At 38.3% G+C, this 27,258-nt stretch overlaps 1 protein-coding gene across 2 annotated transcripts in view; it reads right to left on the reverse strand.

Moving 5' to 3' along the window:
* The window catches only part of PGR (progesterone receptor), a 94,004-nt gene extending 69,319 nt beyond the window's left edge, over positions 1 to 24,685 (reverse strand). Inside the window, exons 1-2 of one of the 2 annotated variants that reach the window (XM_012770555.3) lie at positions 22,316 to 24,685; positions 20,898 to 21,049 (exon numbers count right to left, since the gene is read on the reverse strand). In XM_012770555.3, the coding sequence (XP_012626009.2) occupies positions 20,898 to 21,049; positions 22,316 to 23,949 (1,786 nt within the window). In that variant the 5' untranslated portion in view covers positions 23,950 to 24,685. The remainder of the gene's footprint in view (positions 1 to 20,897; positions 21,050 to 22,315) is intronic. The other variant, XM_012770554.2, reaches the window with a different exon arrangement.
* Between the last annotated feature and the right edge of the window lie 2,573 nt (positions 24,686 to 27,258).

Raw genomic sequence — 27,258 nt, forward strand, 5'->3', positions numbered from 1 at the left:
TTTGTTATTGCAGCAGGAACAGACCCAAATGTTTCTAATATGAAATATTTCTAATATGTCTATACAGACCTAGATGGTACTTAATACTACTTGTTAATATTTAAGTGAATGTATTTAGACTTTTACAGAACTCTCGTTCATTCAATATTAATGAGTATCTACTTTGTCCCAACACTAAATTAAATGAGTATATACTTTGTCCCTCCACTAAACTAAAATGCCATATTAATTGTTGATATTACACTATAGTGTTGAAGATTTCCATTCCTGAAAGCAGAGTGCTTGTTCAGAGCTTATATCTGCACCTTTCTATCCACACGATAATAACAACAAAGACAACAGATAATTATTAAGCACTTACTGTGTGACAGGCATTGTTATGAGCTATTTACATGCATTAACTTATTTAATCATCACAGCAATGTTGTATGTTGTAAGGTATCATTCTTCTCATTTTATAGAGAAATAACTGAGGCATATAGAAGTTAAGCAACATGATCAAGGTCACACAGCTAAACATTCTTGGTTAATTATCTTGACAGCTAGCATAGGAAATGAAGAGTATGGACTTTGGAATAATACTGCTTTAATTCAAATTTCAATCTCATCACTTAGTAGCTAGATGATGTTTGGCAAGTAAAATAAAGATAACATTAGGAGTTAGGATTATATCTAAGGAATACAAGAGCTCATGTAAGAGCTTAGAATAGTCTGGTACATAGCAAGCACTTAATGTCTACTATAATTATGATTAACACATTCCTCAACTCCTAATATAGTTAGATCCGTTCTAGATGTGACTCAAGAATTCTATACCTAGTCAGTTACTCAGTTTCAAAGGAAACTTAAAGATATTCTCAAATATGCATAACATCAGGAAATAAGGCCCTGATATACCCTTCCTAAAGAGGTTCCTGAAGATGTAACACAGTCAATGACAGATAAGTTATAACAGAGAAATGTATGAGTTAGGAAGTCTGGTATGAAAGGATTGATGATAAATACTAAATAAATTTAAATATATATTTAAGTATAAGTGAGGAAATTAGAGTTACCAAAGGGAATGCAATTCTTGTAAGTTTGGAAGGAAAAAAAGTCTTAGCAGTACAGTATTTAAAGTTTGAGTAGGAAGGAAAATGTATGATAATTGAGCACATTGGCATGAAGGGATGACCTTGAGAGGTTGGCACAACTCAGATCACTGTGTATTGCCCATAACAGACTAGAATGTCTTAAAGAAATCTCAAAACTCAGTCCACTTTAAGCTATGGTCATCTTTAACACTAAATGTTGGACCACTAAAACAGCAAAGTAGATACATCATAATGCAAGCAAAATATAGGGGGTATAATTAGAGGTTACTCTTCTCTAAGCAATTTTTCGGCTAAAGAAATGTTGCAGCCAGCCAGTTCCAACTAGAGCTGACTATGATAATTTGGCATGGGGCCCAGGCCCTGCTCTGTACCATAGCACGTAGCCAAAACTCAGAACCACCAAGAATGCAAGGAACGCAGAAAGGTCCACTATAACGCGTGTGTCACTCCATTGAGTACCTGGCTGTATTTGCAGGTGAAGAAACCTCAGCCACAATTGCATTGGCCCTGTCACAATACTATTGTGGAAATCTGTAAAAAATGTTAAAATTTGAGTCTTGAAAATCTAATATAACATCAGTTGCTACCACTTCTCTTCAAATAACAGCTTCCAATTTATATTCTGGTTTTGAAAAACACATCCAAGTCCAGATCCACCTGCTCATTCCTGATAAACCATAGGTTGATGGCTCAAATTGCACTGTTATTGCTTCTCCTCAGTCCAATAAAACATTGTCACTATAGGACAGTCACAGGACAAGTCACTGAATCAGAGCATTCTGATCAGAGCACTCAGAGCATTTCATTTTCTAACATCCTTGTGATTTACCCACACCTTCCCTACCAGTAGTTACAAGACATTCAGGAATATTTATAAGCTACAGACCACCACAAATAGGACACATGGCATAATGATAAACAATAGGAGAGTCCACTCAAATAGGAGTAACCCTCTAGCTCTCTCCCTTAATAAATATGCATCATCTGACTCTGCTGAAACCTAGGGCTTACCTATATTCTTTAAGAGAGCACCATGTTTTCTCTTTCTCCTTGGGAAACTGACTATCTTGTTTTAGCGTGGAAAAAAAGGGAGTGAGTACTATTATGTCTTTTCTTTTAAATTGCATACTCTTTTATGTTCTTTATGCTACAGCCATACTAACATCTTTGTATTACCCCAAACTCTCCCATACCTCTCTGACTCTCCTCCCTTCCTCCCAATTTATCTGCTTCATAAAATCTCACTCATCTTTCAAGTCTTGGCTTAACGGCTTGCCTCATCTGGTCATACCTGACTGCTCCCAGAAAGGCTGACATTTCTTCTGTGCACTAACTGCACTTTCAATATATTCCTGTTGTAAATGCTGCATGCCTATCGCTACTAGGTTCTGTGAGAGTGGAAACTAAATCTTTTGATACTTTAACTCCTTTGTCTAATAGAGTTTGATAAATATTTGTTGAATAATTGTACATATAATTGCATTTATTGTTTCACTTGTAGTAATATTAATAAATATAGTTATATTCCATGATATAAGACCTATTTCAATTATCATATATAGTAAATTAAAAAATCACTTAAGATTTTTAAATCTCTTTTAATATTTATTTTATTACAGAATGCCTTTTATTCAGCAAATTTCTTTCCCTTTTATAGTAATAGACCAGGAGTTATATAGAGTGTCCAACAAGCTTATTTTTAACATCTATCTTTGCAGAAGAGAGCTTTTTATTAACCTTGAAAAACGGATATTGAATGACTTGAAAAAAAGGATTACTGAATGATCATAATTATATAGCTTCTAATTTCTCTATATATTTAATTTCCAAGTGATACCTATATTTCATTTGGGTCTGGAAGAGATCCCAATTTTTTATGAATTTTTTTTAAATAAGAAGGAAAATTTAGTAAAATGACAAAGAGAAATAAATATATTATGATCAACAGGTAAAAGAATAAAATAGAGAAAGTCATTATGGTATGGCGCACGAATTGCAGACTTGAGGCAATGTGAGTTGCTGCATGTGGGGGCACTCTTTCCACCACAAACACAGAAATGCTATTGGTAAAATACAATAGAAGTGTGTTGTTTAATTATAGTTTGGGACAAGAAAAAATTTAAAAAAGGGAAATTCCTATAAGCCAGAAATGAAGAAAGAGATGAAAGCCAGGGGATAAACTTCAGTGGCCTCTGCAATGATCCAAAAAAGTTTCAGATGCAGACTTGGGGCCTAGGAGCTAAGAACTGGGGTTTAAAGCTCACGAGGGGCTGAGATATGTGACCTCAGGCCCAATGGGAGAGAGTGGTGGGAACTGAACTCTGTGCATAAAATGCAGAGCCTCAAAGTTTGCCTGTGCAGCCAAGGATCAAAAACTGGTACAGGACCAGTGAAATTGCCAGGGCTCTGGGAGAGCCAAACGTAAAACTTTTCTGTAGGGACAGGTGTGCATGCATGGAGAAAAACAGATTTATACAGGAATATTTATAGCAGCAGTGTTCATAGTAGCCCCAATCTGAAAACAGCCCAAATGATCATCTACAGTAGAATGCCTAACAAGCTCTGTTGTATTTATTCAATGCATGAAGATACACAACAGAGAGAATGGATGAATGTCTAGCCCCTTGCAAAAATGTGAATGAACTACATAAGTATAATGTGGTATAAAATTAGTAGACACAGAAAAATACTGTATGATTCCATCCAAAGTTCTAAAAGTCAAAACCAATCTGTGATGTTAGAAACTGGGATGCTGGTTCCTTTTGGGGAATGACTGGAAGGAGGAAAATGGAGCTTCTGGGAAGGGTCTTTAAATGTTTTATCTGAGTGACAGTAAGTGACAGTACCATGATTTCATTTACTTAAGTCATAATTTATAACCTCTACACCTTTAATGTGAGTGCTTTTCTGAAAATATTTGTCAATAAAATGGTTCTTTTTAACCAATGGTTCCACTTAGGGGGAAACCCAAAGGACATTTTGATCCAATGTAGTCTATATAGGGCTGGCCGCCAAAGTCCAGAAGCTGAAGGTCATAGTCAGAAGTGTTCAGAGAGAACAAAGGCATCACCTGCCTTATTAGGATTCCAGGACAGCTGGAGCTTCTCAGTAAAATATCTCCATTAATCCCACCAAACTATCCCACTGTAATCACCCACCAAGCACAGAGAACTCCAGTGACAGTCATGTATCTACCTCTGTCTAACCCCTCTTCCCACACTTGGCCCTGGAAAGGGCAGAAACAGATGCCAATGGCTCTTAGGACTGTTATCAGGGTAAAGAGAGAAGTTGATCTTGTTTGTGCTTCAAGCCCCAAGCAGTGAGTGCTGAACTGGAGCAAAGGAGGAACCTGAAATTAGATGAGAGTCTGGAATTTTTACTATAATGCTGGCCTTAGTATTTTTATTACTAAAATGAGATTGTTCCTCTGATTAAAAACTATGGGGCTGGTCTAAGATTTCATGCAGGAGATCAAGAAAATAGCCTACAGAGCAGGTTCCGTTGTTATAGGTAATAATGCTGATACTGGTATTTTGAAAAAAATATATATCCATATTACATATGGATAAAAAAAATTGGTAATTATTTTAATGTTGCTAGAAATATAAATGGAAACCAGTATTCTCAACTGGAGGCAAGTTTGTCCTCTTCCCGCTCCCCACTCTGGGACATTTCACAATGTCTGGAGACAATTTTGGTTTACACAACTAGGGGTTAGGTATTATCAAGGAGAAACCAAAGATGCTGCTAAACATCCTACAATGCACAGGACAGCCACCACAACAAAGCATTATCCGGCCCCAAATGTCAATAGTGCAAAGTTAAGAAATTTGATATAATCTTATGATCCCCTCGCTTTTTTAGAGAGATGTATTTTCAAGGTCTGTCCACTAAAAATGCCCAGAAGTAAAGACAACTCCAGCAGCAACAGACACTAGTATTTAGATTGTCATGTCTAATTTCATTTTTACCTAAAAGGAACCAGAGCTCTTTGGAGAAATGGCTGATCTAAGACTGGGGCAGAAATGCACAACTTGAGCCTGGGATGCTTTGTTGTGACAGAGAATTTGATTTTATCGAGGGCTAATAAAATTGTAGCAAAGCCATACTGACCAAAGATAAGGCTATTTGAGTATCAAAAATAATTAGTTCAAGTGATTAAAACACACTGAATATATAAAAAACCATGCACATATAATGATACGTAAAAAGAAACAATGAGAGAAGAAAACAAAAAGACCTCACTGGAAACCATTGGAAATTGTAGGGCATAAACTCATTACTTTGAAAACTGAAAATTAAAAGTAAATAATGAAATATCTATTAGGCTTTCCATTATAAATTATATTTTGAGATTACCAAATTACCTTTTGGAAGAGAGAAAGAACTATAAAAATAGATAGTTGATAAAATCAGAAGGGATAATAGAAGTAGAAAATCATCCTTTTGCAATCCCTAATGAAATGATTACTACTATCCAGTCTGAAAAGGCAATTTAAATACTCCTGCAATTTACAACTACATATCTGTGTGAGGCCACATTTTCTTCACATGCTTCAACGAAAACAACATGTTGCAACAGATTGAATGTAGAGGCAGATGTGAGAATCCAGCTGTCTTCTATTAAGGCAGACATTAAAATGACTTATAAAAATGTAAAACAATGCCATTCTTGTCATTAAATTTTCTGATTTGGAAAATTAACATCTAATGTGTCTGCTATTTTTTAAATGAGTTCATAAAAATTTTCAAAACATTACCAGTTTTAATTTCTAATACAGTAAATACTGACGGATACAATCCACGTATACAAAAGCTCTTTGGGATTTTAGTATTGTTAAGCACGTGAAGGGGTCATAAGACGAGTGTTTGAGAACCACTGGCCTGTTAACCTGAATCTAATTATGTGGGGGAAAAAATTAGGCAAATCCAGACTGTTGGACTTTCTACTAAACACCTGCCCTGGAGCTCCTCAAAAATGTCAGTATCCTGAAAGACATAAAATATGTGGCAGGTATTTTTAGATAAAGGAAATTAAATAGAGCTGTTAACCAAGTGAAATACATAGTCTTTGGATCCTAAATAAAAAAAAAATTAAATAGAACATTTTGGGAACTGAAGAAATTTTAATACTAACTGAGTATTAGAAAAAGTATTGTGTCACTTAAATTTCTTGGGTATGATACTATCATAGATATAATGGAGAATGTTCTTGTCTTTAGGATATAAATTTTGAAGTCTAGGGGTAAAGTGTCCTTTGTCTACAACTTACTTTCAAATAGTTGAGTATAGATGTTCACAGCACTCATGATTCTTTCAAATTTTCTGTGTGTTTTCTGGAAGCCACAGTATTCTGAAGATTCATACAGAATGAGACAAAGGTTTGGACCAGTTTTTCTAATTATTCAATCAGAGGATGGTCATGTAAAACTGGAATGAATAGGAATAAACATCTGGCAGAGTGTGAAAGAAAGATGGACAATAATGAACCAGTTAGTTAAAAAATATCTTAATGTAAGACTCAAGGGTTTTTGATGAAAGTGAAGGAAAAAGGCGTAGGGGGAGAAAGCAAAGGAAGGAAACAACATCTCATTGAGCACATTTTAGACCAATATACTAAGGCTTCAACTGGTTTATTTCATGTAACCCTACAACAAAATAGATATTATGGTAGCTATGTAATTGTCCCAAGGAGAAATGGATTGGAAGGTGCATGGGAATACCTAAGGACAGAGTAGACCTAGAGTCTTGGGCGAGGAGCTAAGATGGCACAGAATATGCTGGCGGTGAGCAGACATCTGGGTACTGGGCACCAGACATGAGCATGTGACACCTGAAGGGGGCTACCTGGGAGGGTTACACCAACCACACTGGTGGGTGGCAGGGCAGAGAATGACACCTCCTGTGTCTTATACCAGAATGTTGCTAAGCTTCATTCTTAACCAGAGCCACCCCAGGAATCCCGATTTTAGTCCAACTAGCAGACAAACAAGTACTTCAGTAGAGCCTGAAAATAGTCCTAAACTCTTACATACGTAAAAAATATATGTTGTCTTCACCCAAGAATAGCAACTCAACTTTATAGAATTCATACCAACTGCAACACTTAATACTTTAAAGAGAAAGTCTAATGTCAGCCTGATTTTTTATTTCTTGTTGGTTAACCAGTTCTTTTGCTCCTATTTAAACTCAGAGTGTTTTCTTCTTATGAAGAATTAAAAATTTTCCCAATAAATGCAAAGGTCTAACTTTTGTAAAATTATATTTGCCTGGGATACAGTGAGCTTTCCTGATCTAGAAAGTAAAATTTGTATTTAACTGTTAAATAAGCTATCAGCTACATAACCTTGAATGAGTCATTTAACCCGTTGGCACTTTATCTTCATCATCTATCAAATATCGGTTCAAAAGTTGTTTTGACGGTTAAATAATGTATATAAAACCTTCAGCACAGTGACAGATATAAATGCTTAATAGGCAGTAATTATGATAGTTCCATAAACAAATAGTTATTGAATATCTACCATATGCCAACATTGTTCTAGGCACTGATGGTACAGTGTAAAAAAGATCCTAGTAGCCTATTTTCTATAATCAATTAATACTTTTGCTTGCCTTGTTTTTTAGTTTCTTCTTCAAAACCACTGATTATTTACGGGTTATGTATGTGCTCTCTATCATATCTGTTATCCAACAGCACAGTGATAAAACCATATGCTTTAGAGTCACATAGATTTTCATTCAAATTCAATTCTGTCACTATCTACACTGTGAGAAAATTATTTAATCGAAGTTTTAGTTTTCCCACTTATAGAGATAAAGATAAATATTTTTATATGGTTATATGTAAATGAGCTAAATTAGATAAAATGTTATCATGATGACTGGTACATAATGAAAACAATAAATCATAGACTATAATTTTCATCAGTTTGCCCTTTTCCTTCCACACTCCTTCAATATGAACTCTACATAACTGGTTTTGTTTTCTGCTCTTTATGGCTTCCAATATAGGTTTTAACTCTGTTATGACACTTTTGATCTTACTGTAGCATTTTCTTATCTCATCCAGCTATGTTTTCATCTCATCTAGTTCTTCCCTTATGATACTCATTCTTTCACAGACACTGTTGTCTTTTATAATAACTGAAAGCAGATTATTATCCAAATTGTCTTCTCTTATTTTTAGCAAATACATTTTAAGTATGCTTTTCCTAAAACCTAATCTGCCTGTTACTGATAGAGGTATTAAATTAGAAAACTTGACAGCACTATAGTGGAGGAATGTGACTGTTAAATGAGAGACTGGCAGTCACCAAAGTTTGGTATGTTTCAGGACATTCATGGAAGCTGGAAGTTAGAATGAATGAGTTGGATGAACAGGGAGTGTTAGAAAAAAGAATTAGAGAGCACAGAGCCAATTGTCAGGATGCTGAGACCCGGGCTGCCTGAGGAAGCTCCTAAGGTTAGAGCTGATTGAGTCAAGGAGAATAATAGCAGAAAAAATGATCAGAGTACAACAGGGCTCAAATCCTGCAGGGCCTTAGAGACCACTGTGAGAACTTTGGTTTTTCTCTGAAAGACATATAGTGCCATTGAAGGGATTTGAGCAGAGGAGTAACATAACCTGATTTATATTTTAACAATATAACATTGGCCTCCAACAGTGGCTTGAATCAAAGTGGTCAGTGGAGGTGGTCATGAGAGGTCAGATTCTGGATATATTCTGAAGAAGAGAAGTGGTTTATAGTGTCCTATTTGGTGACACATTCTAATATGTATTTTATTTTATTTTTTAGAAACTAAGTCCTCTAGGTCACCGTTTAAAATTATTTGTTCTTTCTTCCCCTTGTTTTCCTTAAATTTAATTTCTTCCTGTCTGTGGATTGCTTCTTATTCAACCTCTCTTTTTAAAACAACAAACAATCCCTTTGGATTGTGTTGTTCAACGCTCTCTTAATTATCCATGAATCTTTCAACTTGTTTAACACCAAATTGTATGCAGCATTTAACAAGCCATACCTGATGCCTATATTTATTTATTTAGCTAACCAGTAAGCATTTAGGAAATGGAAAGAACTATACATTACATGTGAAATTAAAATTTTAAAAAACCCACAATCATTTGACCTCATATCCATTAAGAATAGAGTTTAAGAAATATACATAAAAATTATTTACAAATTACAAAACTATTTGTCAACAAGGTGGTTTAAATCATTATGCTACTCTTATCTAAGATTACAACATCTTATATACATGTAAATGGATAATTCTTTTACCCATATTTATGCAGTTTATTTTTTTCTTCCTGAATATAGAAACCCTGAGTTTATCAAAGTTCAGTTTCATTATTTTCCTCAAACTCTGTTTAGGTGTATCAGGTGACTTAAGATTCTGTTATAATTCTCTATAGTCTCCACAGTCTCACCTGTAATTGGCTTTGTAAAAAAAATTAGAATTATATGGATAACTAACATTTTCCTGATTGTTATTTAGGTCTAGGCTCCCAAATATATAAGACTTGACTACTACTAGATTTTTAAGTCTTTCCTGATAAATCACTTAGTCAATTGCTACTATCATGTCTTACTTCAAACACAGTGCTAAATGGTGTGGTGTACTGAAAACAGTTTAATTTTTGTAACATGGCAGAACTGGGTTTGTTTACCAGCTCCACGACTAACTGCCTGGGTGACTTTAGGGAAGTTACATTCCTTTCCTGTTTTAATTCTTATATCTAAAAAAAGAGGATGGTAGCAACTTCTCAAACAACTCCTAACTGAAAATTAAAGATACAGGCATACTTTTTGTTGTGCTTTACTTAATTGTGCTTAGCAGATATTGCATTTTTTAAATAAATTAAAGGGTCCTGTGTTTAGCAAGTATATCAGCACCATTTTCCAACAACATGTACTCACTTCATGCCTGTGTCACAATTTAGTAATTATTGCAATATTTCAAACTTTTCATTATTATGTCTGTTAAGGTGATCTGTGATCAGTGATCTTTGATGTTACTATTGTAATTATTTTTGGTACCAAGAACTGTGCTCATGTTAGAAGGCAAACTTCATCGATAAATGCTGTATGTGTCCCATCTCTTTCCCTCTCCTCCACCTTCTCTATTCTCCAAGACAAAGCAGTATTGAATTTAGGCCAATTAAGAACCCCACAGTGTCCTCTAAGTATTCAAGTGCAAGGAAAAGCTGCATATCTCTCAATTTAAATCAGTAGCTAGAAGTCATTAAGCTTAGTGAGGAAGGCTTTCCGAAGTTGAGATAGGCTGAAAGCCAGGCATCTTGCACTAAACAGCTAGCCAAGTTGTGAATGTAAAGGAAAAGTTCTTGAAGCAAATTAAAAATGCTATTCTAGCAAACACACAAATGATAAAGCAAAATTTTCTTACTGATATGGAGAAGGTTTTAGTGGTCTGGATGGAAGATCAAACCAGCTACAACATTCCCACCCAAGCCAAAGCCTCTTATAGAACAAGGCCCTAACTCTCTTCAATTCTGTGAAGGCTGAGAGAGATGAGGAAGCCCACAAAGAAATTCTGGAGCTAGCAGAGATTGGTTCCTGAGGTACAGGGAAAGAAGCCATTGCTATAACCTGAAAGTACAAAGTGAAGTAGCAAGTGTGAATGTAGAAGCTGTAGCAAGTTATCCAGAAGATCTAAGATTATTGATGAAGGTGGCTACACTAAACAACAGACTTTCAATGTAGATGAAACAGCCTTATAGTGGAAGAAGATGCCATCTAGGACTTTCATAGCTAGAGAGAAGTCAATGCCTGGCTTCAATGCTTCAAAGGACAGGCTGATACTCTTGTAAGAGGCTAATGCAGTTGGTGACTTTAAGTTGAAGCCAATGTTCATTTACCATTCTAAAAATTCTAGATCCCTTAACAATTATGCTAAATCTACTCCTCCTGTGCTTTAGAAATGGAACAACAAGACTGGATGACAGCCACATCTGTTTACAGCATGGCACACTATTTTAAGCCCCCTGTTGAGACCCATTCATTTCAAAATATTATTATTGCTCATTATCAATGCCCCTGGTCACCTCATCTCTGATGGAGATGTATAAGAAGATTAGGGTTGTTTTCATGTCTGCTAAAACCCATTCTACAGCCCATGGATCAAGGAGTATTTCAACTTTCAAGACTTATGATTTAAGAAATATATTTCATAAGGCCATACCTGCCATAGATAATAATTTCACTGATGGATCTGGGCAAATTAAATTGAAAACCTTCTGGAAAAGTATTCATAATTCTACATGCCATTAAGAACATTCATGGTTCAAGGGAGGAGGTCAAAATATCAAGATCATCAAGAATTTGGAAGAAGTTGATTCCAACCCTTATGGATGACTTTTAGGGGTTCAAGACTTCAGTGGAGGAAGTATCTGCAAGTGTGGTAGAAACAGCAAGAGAACTATAATTAGAAGTGAAGCCTGAAGGTGCAGCTAATGAACTGTTAAATTCTGTCAGGAGGTTGAGTAACATAGGACTGAGAACTGCCTATCAGATTTATTAATAGCAATACAGTAACCTTGACAAGATAAGTTTTGGTGGAGTGACAGAGGCAAAAATGATTGGATTAAGTATGAGAAAGAATGGAAGGAGAAAATTAGTTGGAAGAGTTTTTCTATAAAAGCAGAAAAATGGTTAGTAGATGAAGGGTGAGTGAAATTGACAACAGTGTGTTGGTTATGTTTTACTGTAAGACTAGAAAAATAGTAGCATGTTTGCATGCTGCTGGGATGATCCACTAGGAATTATATGAGGGGAGAAAGGGGAAAAATGATTAAGAATTTGAGGGAGAATTGCTGGAGCCTGCCTTTGAGTTGACAGGACCAGTCTGGATCTAGTACACTAAGGGAGGGAACTTCAGGTCCCTAGATACAGAAGGAAAGGGAGATTGTGGGTCAATTCCCACAATTCCCACATGCATCTGACCAATGCATGTTCTGGTAGCAGTTTCAGGAAGTTTTCTCAGAAAATAGGAAGCGAGGTCATCAGCTGAAAGTGAGGGTGGGAAAGTGTTCGAAGGCCAAGAAAGAAGAGAAAGTGGAAGATATCTGTCCAGAAGCCAAGGAGAACGTGTGGACTGTTTGAAGGGCAGATTACCTAGTCATGATATTCACTTTTCAATCCTACCTACCGATTATGCAAAGTTTCTTTTCCCTGGAAATTTAGCTAGCAAATATCTACCATTCCTGATGTCAATCTGTTTTCTTTACAAATAATTAAGGCAAAGAGACACTAGATAATGGAGAAGAGGTAATGTAATGGATAAGAGAGATAGTTCTCTGGGTTCCAATCTCAGGTCTACCATTTATTTACTATTTTTGCCTGTGTAAATGACTCAACCTCTTTGTGCTTCAATGTAATACATTTAGCCAAATTCCTGGCATGAAATAAGTACTCAATAAATCCCATTATTATTATTATAATATGTTTGGAACCTAATTACTGAAACTCTTTGAAAGATTTTTTAAGAAGTTAGAAAATTCTATTTTCAAGTGTTTAAGTATATAGCTATGAAACTTTTGATCTTTCGATGTTTCTCCAATGTCTTCACAACAAAATCAGTTAACTCAAGCATTTGTTTTTAAAGATGTTCTCTACCTAACAAAGATGTCTTTCAGCAGAGACCATGATGATCGATTTTTTGTTAAGTAGAGCAGTTCAGTGAATGCTTCTTTATGCAAAGTTCAGTCCAGAGCCCACTTTGGATCGGGAGAGATGAAAGTATGAAGAACTGAATTTCTCTGTATAAAACTGTATAAATTAGGGGATTGTAGGCTGGCAGCTGGGGAAAGGAGTAGAAAATAAAGAGGATCTTGTAACACAGTAGAAAGCAAGGGCTTAAGGAGAACAGATGCCTGAGAGAAATTCCCTAGGAATTCCAGGTAATGATCCATAAGTCCCTAGGAATGGCAGTATCTCACAGCAAATTTGGAATTGTTTACTATCTTGTATTTTAATTATCTCCAGTTGCCCCCAAACCTTAAGTAAATTTTTGCCTTACACATTTCCCTTTATAAAAGGATATATGTTCTGAATTACTGACCTTTCCTATGATAAGCAACTCAATTGTATGATACTTAGAAGATATTTAACAGAAGGGGCACTTAATCTTCCAGTTAAAGACAATGTTTATGATAGAAAAAGGAGGTAACTCCATTTTGAAAGACATCTTTGTTAGGTAGAGAACATCTTTAAAAACAAATGCTTGAGTTAACTGATTTTGTTGTGAAGACATTGGAGAAACATCGAAAGATCAAAAGTTTCATAGCTATATACTTAAACACTTGAAAATAGAATTTTCTAACTTCTTAAAAAATCTTTCAAAGAGTTTCAGTAATTAGGTTCCAAACATATTATAATAATAATAATGGGATTTATTGAGTACTTATTTCATGCCAGGAATTTGGCTAAATGTATTACATTGAAGCACAAAGAGGTTGAGTCACTTACACAGGCAAAAATAGTAAATAAATGGTAGACTGTATCTTCTGCTGCAGAGGAGCCTCTGGAAGAGCTTAAGAGCACTGATTCCAGGAGTGGAGTTCTGCTCTACTGTTCACTAATGAAATTAATCTATAAAACGAGGCAAAGAGAACATACCTCACAGGATTGTTGTGGAAGTTAAATGAGTTAGTACATGTAAAGGTATTAGGAGTGTACCTGAATTTAGTAAACACTCAATAAATGATAACCATTATTTTTATGCCTTAATTTTTATATTTCCTACAAATGTTACGGCATAGTTTTGTGCTCATAGTCCATAACTCACTATGTGTTTATTCATAAATAAGTCTCATAAATAAATCACTTAGTCATAGAAGAGTAAAATAAAATGGAAAGTTTTATATTTTTTTCTGAAGAAATAATTATTATTATTAAGTACTATGCTTCAAGAAAAGTACATGATTGTGTTCATCTGCCCTTCCACAAATTAGGTAGATATAGAAGATGTACGGAGTACGTGATTTTATACTAACAAGGATGGACTTTAAAAACCAAGGGTGTGAATGATTAATGTGCCCATTTTGGAGTTTCTGTCTTAAATATTATTTCAATCAGTCCTTTAAAGAAGTTACTGATGAAAGATTCCCTGGAGTTACTTTGTTTTCCTGACAAAAGACAGAGCTTTACAGCTCAGATGTTCAGGTGGTAATGTTGATATTCTGTTGGAATACTGAGCAGTTGGACTTTAAATCTTGACTACGAATGGTCATCCCATCTTTTCACAAATGCCAAAAGGTAGCAAATAAAGTCAGGAAACTGCTTAGGAGACACTCAAGTACCTGAATAAGCACTTGATTGAGACCTAAGGATTTCCTGTTATAAAGAAGTGATTTTTATTAATAAAAAATGTTGGCTGAGAATCCATTGTTCCAATAAAATCTTAAGTGGAGATGTAAGCCAAATAACAGACAAATACAGAGTTGCCCTGAGCAGAAGAAGAGATTAGACTAAGTTAAGGAGCACAGTCTGAAACCAGTCTCATATAAGATAGCATGTTTTTGATTGAAAAAGTAGAAAGTAATTAATATTTGTTCAAATCTAAAACAATCTGGATAAACAGTATGGAAGCAGGGGTTAAGACCCAGAAGTTAGTGTCAGGCCTGCTAGGTAATATTAATAGTAACCTCTCTATATACCCATCTGAAAACACAGATAGTACTAGTACCTCTACCTTACAGGACTCTTACAGGATTAAATGAGTTAATACAGTGAAGCAGTTAGAACAGTGCCTAAATCATAGCAAAGTCTAGTTAAGTACTTGTTAAATGAATAAGCCTCTTGTACAACATCAGGAAATATTAGCAGAACAAACTGCAATCCTCCTAGACTTGTCTTAATTGAATACTATGGTGTGTGTCATCTGTGGTTGGCATAACTTGAAGATTTCAACGTTCACTAGTTGTACAACAGGTTTTTTGTTTTGTTTCTTCCTAGTTTTGTACATGTCAAAGATGGGAACTGCGTACACATTCATCTTGGCAGTTCCAGCATAAGCAAATTTTCAATGTAGAATCAATACATGTATCTAGAATGAATAAATTAGTGAATCAAATCATTTTAGCAGCATGAAGGAAGCTAATAATCTAGTTCATTTAGAGTTGTATCAAAATATTTAAATATATTCTGAAAAGAGAAGCAAGCCATGTACCCAAAGAGACAAGTACAAAAAATGTTTACTCAAATAATAGTGTAATTAGCAATGCCTAAATATGAGGATTTTCATATTATAAAGTGTCACCCAGTAGTTAATAGAACAAATTAGAACTATATATAAATGCATAGGGCTTCAAATCATTGTTACATGAAAAAATAATATGAAGTATAATACATAAATTATGATATGTGACACCATTTATATATTAACACACTCCAAAGACCATATTATACACACATATATATACACACATGTAAAAAACTGAGATAGAGGAAGAGAAGAATGGTAGAGAAGGGAACAGATTAGAGTTATTTATCAAAGAGGACTTAAGCCTTATTGGTAATATTTTAAGTTTTTAAAGAAGAATGTATTACTGTGTTACTTGAGTAATTAAAGTACAAGACTCAATGGCTGGAGCTGAAGCATAGTTGTTAGCATTAGCATGTACATCTGACACCACTGCTTCCCCTCTGGTTCATGCAGTGGTATTAAGGTACAGGTTCTGGAAGAGCATTAATAATCTGGGAATGCTGTATAACCAAATACTGAACAGACTACACTAAATGCTATCTTTTTAACCATTTCTTTTTCAGTATAGTGGAGGCTTACTTCTATGGGTCATAATGCAAAACTGTGCTTAAAACCAGCTTTATTATGCATGATAACTATCAAACAGAGATCTGCAGATTGAGAAGAAATTGAATATAGAGTTTTGAAGTGAAGTCCAGTGAGTTAGTATATAATTATTTTATGGTAATGTGAAAACTAACACAGGGTGGACACTATTGGAGAGTAAATTAAATGTTATTGGCAAAATATCTTCTCAGAGCCCAAGTATTAAATAAATTATAGTGGAAGGGATTGTTGGATAATTTTGTGGACTACAAAAGATGGAAAAGGCATTACAAAGCTCTAAAGAAAGGACAAATAATTCACAGAAGTTGTTAATAAAAATTTAATTGTTCAATATTTCTCTGTCTGAAGTCTATGCTACCAAATCAGTTTTCATTATTAGTCACTGACACTAACTATATATTCAACTATACTCAACTTTATTCATAAAAATATTTAATTTCTGTCTGTTTTTCTCTGTAGTCTATAGATAATGATATCTAATCCTGAAATACTTTCCCCACTAACCCAGCTTCTGACAGAGGGGTCAACTCTCTAGTTGTCCAAGCATTGCATAAACTGATACCACATCTGCAATAAACTAAGCACTTAACCATATCTGCAAATAGTTATGCACTTGTGAACTGGCAAAATTTCCCTCTCCAGCACTCCACTATAAACTATGCTGGGGCATGGTCAGCCAGCAGTCTTGTTTTACTGCTGTTTCACCAACACCTAGCATAGTGCCTAGCACATGACAGGTGCTCAATAAATTAATACACGAACTAATGTAACTAAGGCAATTAATTCATGAACAACTAATATATGAACCAAAGAATATAATATTGCAATACAATTAAAAAAACCATCAATACCTAGATTGGTGTCTTGTAAACAATATATGTCAACGGTGTCACATTTGTGCAGCCATATGACATCAAATGTATTCACTACAAATGCTGTCAGTGTACAAAGCATCCAAAGAATAAGAGTGTGGCATTACCAGTTATGATGACTGCTTCATGTAGCAAATATTTATTGAAGACCTAGTATATTATTAGCACTGAGCTAGACACAGTGCATACAAAGATAAGTCAGTGAGAAATGATCCTTTCCTTCACTGGGTCACTTGCCTGCATTTGTATGACTGGCAAGTCATTATTACTTCATCTCCTTGAAAGGCATGAAGGAAATTCCTGACCACATTCTGGGTCACTCCAACCCTACAAGTCTTGGTAAAGGAATGCACCAGGCTATTAAAACAACTATTTTTTTGCTAACACTATATCATGAACAGTTCAATTAGCTTTAAAGAGGTCATCTCTCCCCACCCCCATATCCCCATTTCCGGAGTAGTATCTTTTGCTATACCTTTTTCTCTCGTCTTATATTAAGAAAAACCAAGCTTTCATGGGTAACTTCATAGGATTTATCATCTCCTACTCCTAAAGTAGAAGAGTGGTAGGGAAACTGGTTTTTGGCCCCTGATTATGTTTTCCCATTGCTACCCTAAGTGTGAATTAATTAATACGATCCATCCATTTATATCACATACTTCTCATCACCCCTGATCTTGCATTCTCCTTTAGGATTCACTTTTACCTTCCCAGATATTTCATTGCTTACCTCACATTTTTTTTCTTCCAACTCTCTATTGTTTTTCTTTGACCACATTTCATGCTGTGAGAAATGAAACATAGTGGTCTAGTGCAGGGATTCTGGAGTCACGCTACCTGGGTTTGAATCCTGACTCTACCACTTCCTAACTGTGATTAAGGCAGCTTAACATCTCTGGGCCTTAGTTTCCTCATTTGTAAAGTAGGAGTAATAATAATACCTACATTATAAGGATTAAATAAGTTGAAAGCTGTAAAACACTTAAATAGTAACTAGCTCAGAGAAAGCACTTTATAATGCCAACATCATCATCTTTATCCTTGGTAACATTAATATCCGTGACATGACCTATTGACTTTCAACTTCTGGCCATATTGGCATCACAAATAACTCTACCTTGATCGAACCAGCTCATCACACATCATTGCTTTGCTCTAAGATTTCAAACCTGGTATTAAGTCTTTCTACTTATCATTCTCATTCCTGAAAACTCCCAGAAGTTTCTCTATTCTCTTGCCTTACTTCACCAATTCTCTCCCAATTCACCAAAACATTAGAAACCTCACTTCCCAACCTTTAATTCTTATAAATTCCTAATATGAATGTTCAATTCTTGGTCAGTATAATTTTAATTTCTTCACTCTTCTTTGAGTACACTTAAAAGCTCTCTTCAATGCCTAGAGATTTTATTTTTCCTTTAATAATCAAAATGAGATTCATGTCTTCTATGATGCCTCTCCTATCATACTCAAACACACATGTTCCAGCCCACAATCACCTCCACTCCCCTCTATCCAAACACCCAAACTCACAAACCACACAAATCTCATATACATTACAGAATGACTTATCAGGGCATTTAGTAAGAATCTTCACTTCAATGTTTTTATGTGCATATATGTTACCTCCCCAACTCTATTATAACCTCCTTGAAGGTAAAAGCAACACTAGTGGAAGTGGACAATATTCCAGGTTTTCTTTTAAATAATTTTCTTATATTCACTCATTTAATATTTATAGCAACTCTAAGAAGTAGCTACTGTTATTATCCTCATTTTATATTAATGCACAGAAAGGTGAAGTGAGAGGAAGTGTATTTTTAGCATAAATCTAAGAGGTATATAATAATTACTGAATGAATGAAATTACTCAGTTTTATAATCTTACTCTAGTTTCATGAATGATTTATCAACATCTATCTTAAGTTCTTTTTTATAAATATTGCTGAATAAAAGTGTTTCATTTCTACTTCTCAAGACTATAAGACCATGCCAACAGTAGGTGTCCAAACACTTTCTAAGAGTAAATTTGGGAAGACTACCTTTATGGTTTTAGATGCTATTCTGATACCTCTGTGAAAGCATTTGTATTTTACAGTTAGGGTGCTCTTTCTTATACATATACACTTTATGAAATAACTTCTGAGAATAGCATTTATCATATATCTATCTGTTCATACCACCTCTGATTTATAAGCATTGCAATTTAAAAATACCTAACCTACGTTTACTAACAATCAGCTATTAACCAGTTGTGTGACCTTTGGAAACTCAGATTTATGTCTTTAGGACCTGCTTATGTGTAAAAAGAAAGGAGCTGGGCTAGGACAAACTGGCCTTCAGGGGATTCTAAGAGGGTCATTCACTTATAAATTATACTATTCTTAGGAGACTGTTAAGAATGGAGAAAATCATATTAATGCAGAAAGTAATGTTCAAAAAACCAGAACCAGAGTCAGATAATAATGGTTACTCCAATTACCTGCTGGAAAACTGACTTTTCCACACAAAGAACTTCCATCTGTAACTGTGACTAAATGATATCAATGGAAAAGGTAAGTCCATTCTCAGTTGCCCCATTTTCTCAAGTACCTTCTTTTAACAGTAGCTCAATTAATTTAAAATGCAATTAAATCCCCCTGAAGCTGAATACATTCAACATCAGCTAAATACACTCATCTTTTGTGAAAAAAAAATCATATTCTAAAAATATACAAAGCAAATACTTTTTATGAAGAACTCCTTTGAAAGTCTCCTTAAAGTGAAAATTCCCCACTCTCTCCTGCTCTTGAAGTCGGAAAACTCAGAAACTGGAAACAAAAAAAAGCCTACATGACATTTGGATCTTTGGTTCCTTGCCTAGGTGTGATCTCAGCACTCCAGAAGGAACCTTAAACTCCATTTCAGCTGATTATAAAATACAATTATTGCTAGTGTTAAAACATGACTTGGCCGGGCGCAGTGGCTCACGCCTGTAATCCTAGCTCTCTAGGAGGCCGAGGCAGTCGGATTGCTCAAGGTCAGGAGTTCAAAACCAGCCTGAGCAAGAGCGAGACCCCGTCTCTACCATAAGTAGAAAGAAATTAATTGGCCAACTGATATATATATATAAAAAATTAGCCGGGCATGGTGGCACATGCCTGTAGTCCCAGCTACTCGGGAGGCTGAGACAGAAGGATCGCTGGAGCCCAGGAGTTTGAGGTTGCTGTGAGCTACAACGGCACTCACTCTAGCCTGGGCAACAAAGCGAGACTCTGTCTCAAAAAAAAAAAAAAAACAAAAAAAAACAAAAAAAAACCCCCGTGACCTGATCTTTAAATGTATTGTTATCTTCAAATATAAATGAGTTTGGCTGCTAAGAGTTTAACGTAGGTAGAAAGAGAAATTTGAAGTCTGAAACATACCATGCAAGTCAATCCGAAATCATTAGATAAATAAGTAATTTAAAATTATTTTAAAAACATGAAAGTTTTACTTACAGCAAAGTACTTCTTTAGAAATTATATTACTGTGATGTCCCAAATCTCTCATTTGTTTTAAACCATTCACTTCTATGCTCTTATACATTTACAAAAATAAACTGAACAAAAAATGAATTTAAAAATTTTGTTTAGAATTACCACTAAGTATTACATAAACATGCATATAGGGAAAAGACAAAAGCATGTAGAAATCATATAACTACATCATGTGTAAGTGTGGTATATATATGTGTGTGTATATCAATTTCAACTACTACCAATTTTCTTTTAATCAAAATTTTAAAGTGCTTTATATGTAATAGATACATTAAAAATTACAATTAGAACACAGCTGTTTCCTGAAAGCTAAATAGTTAAGAAACAATAGCACTGTCCAACATTATTATGACTTATGTCTAATGAAAGTGTTGATCAAAGAGTATGCAATTATCCAAATACATTCAATTTTGAGTATTATAAATAAAAACACATTGTTAAAACATCATCATATATTTTAAGTTTTATGGAAAACCACCATTTTTTTAGAAGAAATAAGAGACAATTAAAATCTGTAAAATATTAGATGGTCTCCATTTACAATTAAGCCAGTAATAAAGTATTAGGGGAAAGGAGCCTACCTTCCATTGCCCTTTTAAAGAAGACCTTACAGCTCCCACAGGTAAGGACACCATAATGACAGCCTGATGCTTCATCCCCACAGATTAAGCAAATCTTCTGAGGTAAAGACTCGAAGCTGTACTGTGGGCTCTGGCTGGCTTCTGAATCCTGCCTTGAAATGCAAAACAAAGTACTCCAATTATTTTTAGGTGCACCACTATCTAATATTAAAGGTTTCTTAAACCAGCATTATTAACAGGGTGAAAGGAGATTTTTAAAAATAGAACTGCATACACTCACACTTGAAAGACATGCAAACTAAACTTGGTGTAACAGACTACCTGTAAATGGATTCACCAGACTTGCAAATTATTAGCCATTCATCAGTAGCACCAACATAAAATAATAATTAGTGTATAATTTTATCTTCAGGAAAGCTAAAGTCTACTTTCTTAAAAAGAAATCTTTTCTATAAAATTCCTTATATATATAAAAAAAGCAATTTAGTTTTTGACAAACGAAATGTTATGCCCTTCCTGCAGGCTGGGTAGCAATAAACATGGTTTGGCTTTAAGAGTTCAGTCACACTTAGAAAGGCTTCTGTTTTGAGTTTTTAAAACACAACCCTGTAATGGGTGTTTACTTTAAAATGACAAACACATATGCTTGTGTAAGTATTGTTCGACACTGACATTTTTTGCCTTCACAACACATAAGACTCAAAACAGAGCATTTTTTTTTACATTCCATTACTTCACTATGTAAACCAAAATGTTCTGAAAACATGTATTAATAGAAAACTAGCGAATCTCAAGCAATATTAGAAAAAGAGACACTGCAGTGATTGATGTTTAAATCCACAATTTAGCCATATCACATTAAAATCAACTTTCATCTCGAAATTCGTATGAAAATTGAGCCGTTAAATTGTCCAAATGCCTAAGATGGTTCTGCTTTCGGTTCTGCCCAGCCACCTTTCCCCAAGTCCCACTCCTCCTCCCGGGGAACGGTGCCTTAACTCCTCTCCAAGACAGACCTGGTCTCCAGGTAAACGTGCTTCTTCTGAAAAGCGAAGCCTTCCATGAAGCCCCCAACCCGCCGCACCCTTCCCGCTCCGCTGGGCTACAGCGGACCGAGTGTGACGCTGCACATTTTAAATCGGGGCTGGTCCTGCTTCGCAGTCTCCAACATTCAGAAAGTTTTTTTAAAAAAAAAAAAAATGCTTTCGGGGAGGCACGCTCCAGAAATGGCATATTCTGCGCCCTCCTGAGGGTCCCCGACAGAGGGAGGACAAGAAGCGGGAAGCGGGGAGGCAAGCTGCCCGGGCGGCGCCCTGTCCCGGTGCCCACGCCCTCGCGGCCACCCCGAGGAGCGGGCCCCGCGCTGGGGGCCGCCCGCCCGCCCGCCACCCCCGAGCCCCGCGGGGCGCGCCCCTCACCTCAGGTAGTTGAGATAGGGCGGGTAGACCGGCGGAAGGCCCTCCTTGAGCACGGCGGCCTGGTAGCCGAGCTGCGGGAGCCCGTTGAGGCCGAGCGGCGGGTAGAGCGCGGGGGCCGCCCCGGCGGCGGCGGCCGAGGTGGAGGGCAGGCTGTCCCGCGCGAGCAGGCAGGCGCCCGCGCCCGGAGCCTTGCAGGGCGGCGGCGCGAATGGGCCCTGCTGGGCCGGCGCGCCCTCCGCCTTGTACAGGATGCACTCTAGGGCCGACCCCGACGAGGACGCGGAGGAGACCGAGGCGCCGGCGGGTGCGGCCGCCACTGCGGGTTCCCCGGGCCTGGAGGGGGGCGCTGGCGGCGGCGGCGGCGCCAGCGAAAACTCCGGGAAGGCTGCGGTATTGGCACCGGCCACCAGGTACGGACGCGGGGGGCGCGCCGCGGCCTCCGCGCCTTCCTCCTCCTCCTTGATCTTCAGGGCGGGCGGCTGGAAGTCGCCGTAGAGAGGGAACGCGTCGTCCTTGGGCTCCGCGTCGGGCGGGTACGCGCAGTCGGGGAAGTCGCCTCCCGCGACCGCGGCGGACGGGGCCGAGGGCGAGCCGCGCGGCGGGGCGAAGGCGCTGGCAGCCGCGGCCCCGCCGTCGTAGCTCTCCCCCTCCAGCAGCTGCCGGGTGCGGGCGGCCAGGAAGGCATGGTTGAGAGGCAGGATGGGCACGTGGATGAAATCCATCACCGTGGTGGCCAGCGGGGAGCGCCCGGGCGCCACTGTCGCGTCCTGCTCTGTCAGGGCCACCCTGGGTGCTGGGAAGCGGGAATCATCTTTGGGGGCGAGGCCGACGCTTCCCGCGGCCGCCCCGGGCGCTGCGGCTGCGGCTCCGGCTCCTCCTCGGGCCGCGGTGCCTCCCAGAGCTAGAGGTTTGCCCTTCAGAAGCGGACCCTCCGAGTCCTCGGACTCGGAGCTGTCCTCCTCCTCCACCACCTCCACCGTCGCGGGCTGCGGAGACGGCTTCACTGGGGCCCCGGGCCAGTGCGGGCTCCCAGAGGAGGGGAGCAGCAGCTGCCCGGACGGCGACAGGCCCCTGGGCGGCACCTTGTGGGCAGCTGCCGTCCCGGAGCTATCTCCAGCCTTGCCCGCCGGCCGGCTCATGAGCTGGGCCAACACCCCCTGGGTGGTGGGGGCAGCCCGCGAATCTTCGGGAAGCTGGAGGCCAAACAGGCACCACGAGCTGGTGGCCTCGCAGGCAGGAGGGCTGGCGTGGCTCTGCCCTGGACCTGAGGGCTCCAGAAGAGTGTCCAAGACACTGTCCAGCAGCCCTCGGTCCTTTTCTGGGAGTCTAGAACTGCAGCCTCCTGCACCCCTTGTGGCTTCCGCTCCGGAATATAAGCCCTCCACGCCCGACGGCGACTGCTGGGCCTGAGTCTTTCCGTTTGGGGGGTCCTGTCCCTGGCAGGGCCGAGGGAACAGCAGCCCGTCCAGGGAGATGGGGATGGCCGAGACTACAGGCGAGGCATCCGAGGTCTGGCTCCCCTGGAAGGGGTCTGGGTCTGGGCGACCCAGCAGAGGGGATCCGACCTCGCCGGGGGAGGGCACGCTGACCGCCACGTGGGGAGCCCGGGGATCCTTTGCCTTCAGCTCAGTCATGACGACCTGGACTCCCCTTTTCTCCTCCCCCGGCTCTAGGGAGGAGGGAAAAGGGGAAGGAGGGGTTGTCGAGAATATAGTGGCAGAGGGAGGAGAAAATGGGTGTTGAACTTGGCCGGACCCGGGGGATCTCCACCTCCTGAGTCGGGGGTGGGGGAGGGCGGCGCTGGTCAGCTCCTGTCCTTGCCCTCCATCCTGTCGTCAGGGGAAGCGTGGCGGTCGTTACGTCCCAGCAGCGAGTGGGGCGGGCAGGAGAAGGTAGTTGTAGGGATCTGTCTCCTAACTGGGAGGGTTCTCCAAAAGAGTTCTCCGGCTTCTGTCCCAGGAGAGGGGACGCAGAGTACTCACAAGTTCCGCGCTGGAGTGGCTGCGGCTGCGAGAGCAATGCAGTTACGCGCGGCTCATCTCCCGACTTTTCCTTTGGCTTCAAACCCGTGCATGCCATGAAGCTCCTAGTCCCTGACGGCGTTCCACTGCCCCCTTCTCACTAAACCCTGGGGCTAGTCAGACCTCGCCGTTACAACCCATTCTCAGGAAGAGTCGTGCTTCCGCCGGCTCCCAACAGCAGATGACAGTCATCTCTGCAGATTCCCAGTTCTCAGCAGTCTTGGAGGACGCGCCGCCGCTGGTTGCAGAGTCCACTCAAAGGCCAGGTGCAGCTAGTTCTCATTGAGAATGCCACCAACACAGCGGAGTCCTCTCACACTCAAATACAACAAGGCTTAACCAGATTAGTGACAGCGGTAGACTGGCTCCCCTGCTTTCTAACAACGCCTCCTCCCTCTTTGGAGGCCCCGCCCAAAGCCCCTCCCTACACCAGTTACGGACCAGATCTGAAACTCTGGAGTTGGTATTTCCACCTGCTAGTCTGAATTCCACTCTGAAGAGCAGGTGCTTTGGGATGGAACCTCATAAGCATGTTAGATTTTGTGCTACAAATTAAAAATTATGCCCAATCTAATTGGAAAAACGATTCGATTCTATCAGAAGCAGAATTTGTGTAAATCTTTTTCAGATTTCAGTTTGGTAAATATTTAACACAGAGGGAGAAATTTGGCTACATTATCTTTTGGAATAATAAGCGTATCAAAGATCATCCTAAATACTTTAAAACTGATTCTGTCACTTATGAATTCTATAAAAGTGAGTGCTTCCAAATTTCTCTTGAACAGTCTTCAATGTGACAGAGAAGTTTGGAAGTGGAAGACAGTTGGTGACACTTCTCTACCTGTGCAGGACATTTGGATGTTGTGTGCCATACTTTGATTTGTCCTAAGGAATGTGTTCCAATTTCTAAAATATAGCACTTTAAGGAAAGTTTCTTTTTGCTCCAGTTTATGCCCTGTGCTACATCATAGAATCCTCAGTAGAGATGTTGAACAGTATTTTTCTCCTTTCAATAATCTCATTGTTAAAAATAGTTGTCCCTGAGATTTTTAAACAAAGCACCTCTAAATTCATGAAGACAGTAGAGAGAGAGATATTATAATATATATTTCAGATACAGAGTCATAAACTAATAATCTGTTTGCCAAACCCAAGACTACTGGGTATTTTGACATCATCTTAAATATATACTATTCAAAATGGAGTTAATTGTTTACAGATTTTCTTATAGGACCCAGGGCTCCTATTTATACTGATGCCCACAATTTGTATCAGCTGGTTATAGAGGATAACAAGGAAGACTCCAAGACTCCAGAATGAGTGGAGCCACTAGAAGGTAAGAAGCCTGGACCCACGAATCACCTAGGAGAGACTACATGAGTGAGAAATAAACCTTTATCATGCTAAGCCATTGGGTTTTGGAGTTTATTGTTTTAGCAATTAGTTTATTCTGACTAATTTTAGATATAGGGAGTTAGGCAGGTAGAAGAGGGGTAAAGAGAATTCCAGCAAGCAGGAATAATATGTTCATAGGGCATTAAATAGTAGTAAAAAAAAGTCATTTTCTCAAAAAGACACTTTCACTCAAATGTTTATTGCTACACGATTCACAATTGCAAAGATGTAGAATCCACCCAAGTGCCCATCCATACACGAGTGTATTAATAAAATGTGGTATATGTGTACCATGGAGTTCTACTCAGCCATAGAAATATGGTAAACTAATTCATACCTTTTGTAACAACCTGGATAGAACTGGAGACCATTCTTCTAAGCGAAGTATTTGCAATAATGGAAAAACAAACACTACATATACTCACTATTAAATTCGAACTAATCAATCAACACTCATGTGCACATATGGTAGTAAAACTCAACAAAAATCAAGCAGGGGAAGTGGGGAGGAGGGAATGGTTAAATTCACACCTAACAGGTACAATGCACACTATCTGAGGGATGGACACACTTGTAACTTTGACTCAAATGGTACAAAAGCAATGTATGTAACCAACATGCTTGTGCACCTGTAATATTCTCAAACAAATTAATAAACTTAAAAAATTGACAATTGGCCTCATTTTAAATCTGACAAACTATTTGGCTTAATTTTGGTTGGTTATAAAAATTCTCTTAAGCCAGACAATTTGATTTGGTTGTTTACATAAGATTGAAAATCTTCAAGTGGGAAAACAATAATAAAGATGCCCAGAATGTCCTGAATCAGCATTATTCCATGAAATCTGATGCTGAGTTATAAGCAATGTTGGCACAGGAACTCCCCAAATATATGAATCTTTGAATGAAACAGAATTCACAGGTTCAATTCAAGCATGATGGGACCAACTCTATATATCCTGAAATTTAGTTTTAGAGAAGAATATTTAAATTTGGAAACTTTTTTCCCCTACAGTTTGAAAAAATGCTTTATTAAAAAGTATAACTGATATACAACAAGCTGCATATATTTAAACTGTACAATTTGTTAAGTTTTTCTTTTTCATTATATTATGGGGGTACAAATATTGTTAGGGTTACATATATTGCCCCTGCCACCCCTCAATTTGTTAAGTTTTGACTTATGTATATACCTGTGAAACCATCACCACAAGCAAAATGATAAGCATACATTTTTGCCTCCAAAAGTACCTTGCGCTGCTTTTTAATCCCTTTATACTGTTCTTTCCCTTCCCCTTCCTCTACTACCATCACTACTCCCCCAGCAACCACTAATCTTCTTTCTGTCACTATATATTAGATATTTTAATTCATATTTATTAAGCATTATATTAAATATATGCTTTTTAGGTCTATTTGCCTTAAATTTAAAAATTTTCAGAACAGTTTTAGATTTACAAAAAATTGAGCAGATTAACAGAGAATGCTTATATATCCTTTGCACACTGTGTGTGCTATTACTAGCAT

The sequence above is a fragment of the Microcebus murinus genome, chromosome 4 (assembly GCF_040939455.1).
Source record: "Microcebus murinus isolate Inina chromosome 4, M.murinus_Inina_mat1.0, whole genome shotgun sequence".
Taxonomy (NCBI): Eukaryota; Metazoa; Chordata; class Mammalia; order Primates; family Cheirogaleidae; genus Microcebus; species Microcebus murinus.